The sequence below is a fragment of the Leptodactylus fuscus genome, chromosome 5 (assembly GCF_031893055.1).
Source record: "Leptodactylus fuscus isolate aLepFus1 chromosome 5, aLepFus1.hap2, whole genome shotgun sequence".
In the NCBI taxonomy this organism is placed as follows: Eukaryota; Metazoa; Chordata; class Amphibia; order Anura; family Leptodactylidae; genus Leptodactylus; species Leptodactylus fuscus.
The window spans coordinates 26664139-26673342 of record NC_134269.1 but is presented as its reverse complement, the minus strand read 5'-3'; the positions used below and the strand labels follow the sequence as shown (position 1 = coordinate 26673342).

Genomic DNA, 9204 nt, shown 5'->3' with positions numbered 1-9204 from the left:
ACACAAACCACACCTGGGTCCCAACAGTGTCCTGTAGGTATCTCATGGACCTTTTCTAGGAGGCCCTTTGAAAGTTAGATCTGAGCAGTCATGGCAAGAGATCTTCCATTTGGTTAAATAAATATTGGACATCGACCTTATGAAAAACAAGACATTGTCAAGGATAATAACAACTACTTATATACAGAGAAAAATTGGATACAAAAAGAACTCACATCATCTTCAGGTGGACTTGAGTTCATTGTCCAGACTGGTCGAAAGCAACTGAAATTATTGTAGACTTGTAACTATTGTCCTATAAAGACGTGTCAATGGTGGTGCCATGTTTTGTCAAAGAGTATGATGGCTATCATTCCAAAAAGAAATCTTGGAAAGTCACATAAACAAAGGCTATATTACCTAGTGGCGTCTCCACCCTTAGCCAACAATTTTCCTCTATTCCAATTCTTCTTGTCCAGGTTCCACATCCAGAGTAGATACTTATTATATTACATATCACCTTCGTGCTCGATGTTCCTTGAGCGTTAATGTTTTTGGATATCTGATATCACAATGTTATATTATACATCACCTTCATGCTCGAAGTTCCTTGAGTCTTAAAGTTTTTGGATACCTTATATCACAATGTTACGGAACACAAGCAATACAGTTGAGTTTTTTATCGTTGGGTTCTCCGATGCCCCAGATTTACAAATTGAACTCTTTCTGTTTTTTCTATTAGTCTATTTACTGACTATCATGGGGAACCTGATCCTTATTCTTCTGATATCTTCGAGCCCACCACTAAAAACACCAATGTACTTCTTCTTGTGTAACCTCTCCTCCTTAGACATTGTCTACACCACCGTCACCTCTCCCAAGTTGATCCACATATTTGCCACCAACAATGGGAGGATTACTTATGGAGGGTGTATCACACAGCTCTTCTTTTTTGTCGCTTTTTGGAATACTGAATATTTCCTGTTGACTGTGATGTCTTATGACCGATACGTGGCCATCTGTAGACCGCTACATTACACGATGATTATGAACTGGAGGCTGTGTACCATCGCTGCCGTAGGAACTTGGATAGGTGGCATGGTGGGCGCAATCTCCCCAACCACTGTCACCGCTATGGCAACTTATAATTCATCTAGCAAAATTAATCATTTCTTTTGTGATATCAAGGTCTTAGAAAAAGTTGCGATCGGCGATACGACAAGTATACGGAGTGTGATTCTGGTCCAAGGTACTCTACTGGTAATGACCGCGTTCATGCTCACCCTAGTCTCGTATATCTTCATCATTTCTACCATTTTGAAGATTCGGTCAAGAACAGGCAAATACAAGGCCTTCTCCACCTGTGCCTCTCACCTAACAGTGGTCACTTGTTTCTACATCTTAATATTTGACTTGTATTTTCGACCCAAATCATCCGTATCAATGAGCCAGGGCAAAACGCTAACAGTCCTGTTCGTTTACATCATTCCGTTGTTGAACCCAGTGATATACAGTTTTAGGAATAAAGATGTGAAGCGGGCTTTGAAAAAAGTGTGTGAAAAAAAATAAGGGATGTGTAGAGAAAGTGTGATTTCAATTTACGACATGATATATAATACCGCGCAAAAGTTTAGGCAAGTGCGGGAAAAATGCCGCAAAGTAAGTAAGCTTTCAGAAATAGAAGGGTTAATAGGTTTTTTTTTTTTTGTAAGATAACAAAAATTAAATGAATGAAGAAAAGAGAAATCTAAATCCAATCAATATTTGGCGTGACCTTTACCTTCTACCTTCCATCAATTCGTCCCACTACGCATGAAGTCTGTCTCTTCATGTAATCCCAGACAGACAGGATGATGTTGAGATCAGGGCTCTGTGGGGGCCAGAGCATCACTTTCAGGACTCCTCCTCCAGAGGGCAAAGGTCACACCAAATATTGATGGGATTAGATCTTCACAGACTTTCAATTTGCATTTTGATTATTAACATTCTTACTTTTTTCTGCATCTGTTTAAAACTTTTGCACAATCCTATTAATATTATAAATGTGAAAGTTTGTGAGTTTGGAGTTTGTGGGTTTGTGTGTTTGTGTGTTTGGATGTTTGCATGTTCGGATGTTTGTTAGTCAATCACGCAAAACCCGCTTGACCGATTTGGCTGAAAGTTTCCACAAACATAGTTAATGCACCCGATTGCGCAATAGGCTACTTTTCGTCACAATAGCGCACATACGTTTGTGCCAGGACCCCCACAAAACCCAAACTCACACCACCATCTCTGCAATCTCACACACTTTGGACCATAGCAAGCCACAAAATTCATATTGCCCTCTACAGCCTCGCCCCTAACCCCACACAATCTCATATACATATACTTTACCACTTTGCCCCTCCCCTTAATGATACTCCAGGAGGTTCTCTTTAACGCTCCGGAGCAGCCATGTTTGCCAACCCCCACCGCTCTGACAATCCGCGACACCGCCCACCCATGTCAATACCCCTAGGAGGTCTAATAAATGCAAAAAAAAAGTTAAAAAAAAAAGTAAAAAAAATATAAAAACAAATAAAAAGGATTAAAAATTCAAATCACCCCCCTTTCCCTAGAACACATATAAAAGTAGTTAAAAACTGTGAAACACATACATGTTAGGTATCCCCGCATCCGAAATCGCCCGCTCTACAAAGCTATACAAATATTTTTCCTGTTCGGTAAACGCCGTAGCGGGAAAAATGGTCAAAAGTGCCAAACCGCCATTTTTTCACTGTTTTGATTCTGATAAAAATTTGAATAAAAAGTGATCACAGCAATAACATTTCCCGAAAATGGTAGAACTAAAAAGACTCCCGCCCCGCAAAAAAAGACGCCCTATACAGCCCCGTACATGGAAGTATAAAAAAGTTACGGCCGTCGGAATATGACGACTTTTCAAATAAAAATTTTTAACACAGTTTTGGATTTTTTTAAGGGGTCAAAATGTAAATAAAACCATATAAATTTAGTATCCCCAGCATCGTAACGAAACACAGAATATAGGGGACATGTCATTTTGGTTGCACAGTGAACGCCGTAAAACCAAAGCCCCTAAGAAAGTCGCAGAAATGCATTTTTTCTTGAAATCCACCCCATTCAGAATTTTTTCCCTGCTTCCCAGTACATTATATAGAATAAATAATGGCGGCATCATGAAGAAAAATTTGTCCCAGGAAAAATTAAGACCTCATATGACTCTGGGAGTGGAGAAATAAAAAAGTTATGGGGTTTAGAAGGAGGGGAGTCAAAAACGAAAAACGACAATCAAAAAATTCCATCGACGGGAAAGGGTTAACTTCAAATACTTCTGTCCCAAACTAAAGTTTCTCACAACACCGTATATATAGCAGCTCAAATACAAATTAACTTCAACACAAAAGTCTCACGTATTCTCTGAATTACAGCAAAAACAAGATACAAAGTTACATTTCATATCCCATACCTTATACACAGTACGAAAACCTTACCCATGCCTGTATATACACACTTCTACAATCACCGCAGACGAACTCGCGGGTACCAGCTAGTACTGTATATATCACAACTGAAAGATTGTATATTTCCAGCAGATCTTAAGTAATGTATTATTGCAATTTAATTGGATTTTTATCACAAATATTTTTGATTTTCATGGGATTATTCGTATTAAAAATGTGAAATATTTCAGTTTCAGATACCCAATAAGATAGCATTTCCCGCTTTTTATTGATCACTTTGCAGCTTTGCCGTGTAGCCTGGGACAGCTGAGTCATCTCAATTAGAAATGAGCAAGTAGTATTCGATCAAGTAGGTATTCGATCGAATACTACGATATTTGAAATACTCATACTCGGCCCGATACCATGCAGTAAACGCCTTTTACGTTTACCACGTGGTATTCGACCGAGTACGAGTATTTTGAATACCGTAGTATTCAATGGAATACTACTCGTTCATCTCTAATCTCAATATTCTCATGGAATTGAATGATAACTGTATTGTACTGCTGGAGGCCCAAATATTGGCAGGATACCAACACTATACATTATATATAAGTGCTATTTCGTGTCCCTGATGTCTCCACCACGTATTGGAGGCTATATAATTTTGTTGAAATGTTTTTGCATAAGAATGCCTGTTAAAAGGAAAGTGTCATCAGAAATGTCAGAATCAGATCCACAGCTTAGACCTGAATCACTGTTCTAAAGAAACCTCTGTTTATCTGATTATGAAAAGCTATTCGGAGCAACAAGGATGTAAAAAAAAGCTCAGCCTCCCATCACACATTACTTCTCCCATCACTTAGTACTGATCCCATCACTCAGTACTGCTCCCATTACTCAGTACTGCCCTCATCACTTAGTACTGCTCCCATCACTCAGTAGTGCTCCCATCACTCAGTACTGCCCCCATCACTCAGTACTGCCCCCATCACTCAGTACTGCCCCCATCACTCAGTACTGCTCCCATCACTCAGTACTGCCCCCATCACTCAGTACTGCCCCCATCACTCAGTACTGCCCCCATCACTCAGTACTGCTCCAATCACTCAGTACTGCCCCATCACTCATTAGTCCTCCCATCACTCAGTAGTGCTCCCATCACTCAGTACTGCTCCCATCACTCAGTACTTCCCCATCGCTCAGTAGTGCTCCCATCACTGAGTACTGCTCCCATCACTCAGTATTGCTCCCATCACTCAGTACTGTTCCCATCACTCAGTACCGTACCCATCACTCAGTACTGCCCCCATCACTCAGTACTGCCCCCATCACTCAGTACTGCCCCCATCACTCAGTACTGCTCCCATCACTCAGTACTGCCCCCATCACTCAGTAGTCCTCCCATAACTCAGTACTGCCCCATCACTCAGTACTGCTCCCATCACTTAGTACTGTACCCATCACTCAGTACTGCTCCCATCACTCATTACTTCCCACATCACTCAGTACTTCCCCATCACTCAGTAGTGCTCCCATCACTGAGTACTGCTCCCATCACTCAGTACTGCTCCCATCACTCAGCACTGCTCCCATCACTCAGCACTGCTCCCATCACTCAGCACTGCTCCCATAACTCAGTACCGTACCCATCACTCAGTACTGCCCCATCACTCAGTACTGTACCCATCACTCAGTACTGTACCCATCACTCAGTACTGCCCCCATCACTCAGTACTGCTCCCATCACTCAGTACTGTACCCATCACTCAGTACTGCTCCCATCACTCAGTACTGCTCCCATCACTCAGTACTGCCCCATCACTCAGTACTGTACCCATCACTCAGTACTGCTCCCATCACTCAGTACTGCTCCCATCACTCAGTACTGCTCCCATCACTCAGTACTGCCCCCATCACTCAGTACTGTTCCCATCACTCAGTAGTGCTCCCATCACTCAGTACTGCCCCCATCACTCAGTACTGCCCCATCACTCAGTACTGCTCCCATCACTCAGTAGTGTTCCCATCACTCAGTACCATACCCATCACTCAGTAGTCCTCCCATCACTCAGTAGTGCTCCCATCACTCAGTACTGCCCCATCACTCAGTACTGCCCCATCACTCAGTAGTGCTCCCATCACTCAGTAGTGCTCCCATCACTCAGTACTGCTCCCATCACTCAGTACTGCCCCCATCACTCAGTAGTGCTCCCATCACTCAGTACTGCCCCATCACTCAGTAGTGCTCCCATCACTCAGTACTGCCCCATCACTCAGTAGTGCTCCCATCACTCAGTAGTCCTCCCATCACTCAGTAGTGCTCCCATCACTCAGTACTGCCCCATCACTCAGTACTGCCCCATCACTCAGTACTGCCCCCATCACTCAGTACTGCTCCCATCACTCAGTAGTGTTCCCATCACTCAGTACTGCCCCATCACTCAGTACTGCTCCCATCACTCAGTAGTGCTCCCATCACTCAGTACTGCTCCCATCACTCAGTACTGCCCCCATCACTCAGTAGTGCTCCCAGTCAGCAGCCCCCTCCATCTCCCCTGCTATGATTGTCAGGGGCCACACAATAAAGACATAATGTCATCTGGCCCTGAGATGATTCATTTTCTTTTGGGGATGGGGGAATTACAGGGGGCATGATTACCTTTGTGTTGTGGGCAGCCCCCACCCTGACAAATCCAGGGTATGCCCCAGCATAGTTAAATCAATGGAAAAAAGTTATGGCTGTCAGAATACGATGCCCCACAACTTTTTTTTTTTTTTTTGTAAAATTTTTTGTCAATTTTGTAAAAACGATAAAACCTAATGTAAATCATGGTATTCTGCTAAATTTAATGACCTTGGAGAAAAAAAAAAGAAGAAGAAAAAGTGCCATGGACCAATAAAATAAATCAAAGAAACCTTATTTCTTGTGGGATGTCTTTTTGAATTAACCCATTTCTGTCCAGGTATCCAGTAGGGGGACAAATCCCAAGGTTTTTGCTACTGTATGACCTATAGGATAAAGGAATCATATTCAGTAGGTTCAGACTTATATAATAAAGTAGTAATAGGAACCTCAGCGGATTTGATCTTCACAAACTCTTGATTTTTACATATCTATTCCCAAAGTACACTGGTGCTGGAAAGTTTGTAAATTTTCTATATTTTTGCAAAAATTTGACCCATAACTACATTAGCTTTTCACATAACTCAGAAAGGTGCATGAAGAGAACAAAATCAAACAAATAAATTAAAATTATTAAACTTGGCCATTTATTTTTGACATTGATCCATCAGTCTATGGGGTCCGTGTGCTTTCACTGCACACTGTTTGCCAATGTGTTCAATAGTCCGTTTGGGGGGTCCCCATGTGCACTCCCCCAAATGGATTACCGACGCAGATGTGAACCAGGCCTAATAGTAAGGCAACGAGCAGTAAGGGGTTAAGGTATTTAGGCTGTGTCCTCCAGGTGGTGAGAAATGCCCTTGACTTGGACAGTGCTGCTCCAGATTATTTTTTAAATTTTAATAATCTTTATTAAATTTCTTATTAACAGTACAACCGTAAAATTTTACTATATAGTCCAATCACATTTTTCCCTTATTTTCCTTCCCCCCTCCCCCCACCCCTTCATCTTTATCGATAACTTTATTGCCTAAAACTGAATTTTGAGACCCTACATGAGATGTCACATATGGACCGAACTGAAGACATTCAAGCACGTGGATAGGCAACAAGTTCGACTCTGTGTAATACTATGCCAAAAAAAGCGGACTGCCACAACCAATTATGCATAAAATATTTATACTTTATTTAAATAGATGTTAAAAAGTATATAAAGAAAGAAATAAAGAATGGGGTGGTACAACCATACAAATACATGGAGGCCCGGTAAAGTGATATCATGTAATGATGAGTAGATGTCACTCCTATTGTATACATATAATGGCATAACAATACCCATAAATTTTGGAGTGCATGTACAAAACAAGTTAACACAATGTAGAAATAATGTTTACCTATGAGGGGACCTCCATGTGATGAACGCGCCCCGACGCGCATTTCGCCATGATGTGGCTTCGTCAGGGGGTAGAAACGTTATGTGGCTACAAACACTTCATATGGAGTATACAGTCCTATGAAAAAGTTTGGGCACCCCTATTAATCTTAATCATTTTTAGTTCTAAATATTTTGGTGTTTGCAGCAGCCATTTCAGTTTGATATATCTAATAACTGATGGACACAGTAATATTTCAGGATTGAAATGAGGTTTATTGTACTAACAGAAAATGCGCAATATGCATTAAACCAAAATTTGACCGGTGCAAAAATATGGGCACCTCAACAGAAAAGTGACATTAATATTTAGTAGATCCTCCTTTTGCAAAGATAACAGCCTCTAGTCGCTTCCTGTAGCTTTTAATCAGTTCCTGGATCCTGGATAAAGGTATTTTGGACAAACAATTCAAGTTCAGTTAAGTTAGATGGTGGCCGAGCATGGACAGCCCGCTTCAAATCATCCCACAGATGTTCAATGATATTCAGGTCTGGGGACTGGGATGGCCATTCCAGAACATTGTAATTGTTCCTCTGCATGAATGCCTGAGGATTTGGAGCGGTGTTTTGGATCATTGTCTTGCTGAAATATCCATCCCCGGCGTAACTTCAACTTCGTCACTGATTCTTGAACATTATTCTCAAGAATCTGCTGATACTGAGTGGAATCCATGCGACCCTCAACTTTAACAAGATTCTCGATGCCGGCATTGGCCACACAGCCCCAAAGCATGATGGAACCTCCACCAAATTTTACAGTGGGTAGCATGTGTTTTTCTTGGAATGCTGTTTCTTTTTGGACGCCATGCATAACGCTTTTTTTTATAACCAAACAACTCAATTTTTGTTTCCAAAATGAAGCTGCCTTGTCCAAATGTGCTTTTGCATACCTCAGGCAACTCTATTTGTGGCGTACGTGCAGAAACGGCTTCTTTCTCATCACTCTCCCATACAGCTTCTATTTGTGCAAAGTGCGCTGTATAGTTGACCGATGCACAGTGACACCATCTGCAGCAAGATGATGCTGCAGCTCTTTGGAGGTGGTCTGTGGATTGTCCTTGACTGTTCTCACCATTCTTCTTCTCTGCCTTTCTGATATTTTTCTTGGCCTGCCACTTCTGGGCTTAACAAGAACTGTCCCTGTGGTCTTCCATTTCCTTACTATGTTCCTCACAGTGGAAACTGACAGGTTAAATCTCTGAGACAACGTTTTGTATCCTTCCCCTGAACAACTATGTTGAACAATCTTTGTTTTCAGATCATTTGAGAGCGGGCTGTCCATGTTCGGCGACCATCAAACTTAACTGAACTTGAATTGTTTTGTAGAAAGAAATGGTCCAAAATACCTTCATTCAGGATCCAGGAACTGATTAAAAGCTACAGGAAGCGACTAGAGGCAAAAGGAGGATCTACTAAATATTAATGTCACTTTTCTGTTGAGGTGCCCATATTTTTGCACCGGTCAAATTTTGGTTTAATGCATATTGCGCATTTTCTGTTAGTACAATAAACCTCATTTCAATCCTGAAATATTACTGTGTCCATCAGTTATTAGATATATCAAACTGAAATGGCTGTTGCAAACACCAAAATATTTAGAACTAAAAATGATTAAGATTAGAGATGAGCGAACACTAAAATGTTCGAGGTTCGAAATTCGATTCGAACAGCCGCTCACTGTTCGAGTGTTCGAATGGGTTTCGAACCCCATTATAGTCTAT

The 9204-nt window shown here is 41.4% G+C and overlaps 1 protein-coding gene across 1 annotated transcript; it reads left to right on the top strand.

Annotated features, from left to right (window-relative positions):
• Positions 1–624: 624 nt before the first annotated feature.
• Positions 625–8906, top strand: LOC142204445 (olfactory receptor 5AR1-like). The gene is made up of 2 exons (XM_075275757.1): positions 625–1532; positions 8840–8906. Exons 1-2 carry the CDS (start codon positions 625–627, stop codon positions 8904–8906), a joined length of 975 nt encoding a protein of 324 aa, XP_075131858.1.
• Positions 8907–9204: the final 298 nt, after the last annotated feature.

Coding starts and splice junctions, on each gene's coding strand:
- LOC142204445 (XM_075275757.1), top strand. CDS start 625: ATGTTACGGAACACAAGCAATACAGTTGAGTTTTTTATCGTTGGGTTC. Junction 1,533..8,839: donor AAGCGGGCTTTGAAAAAAGT/GTGTGAAAAAAA, acceptor ACCTTCATTCAG/GATCCAGGAACTGATTAAAA.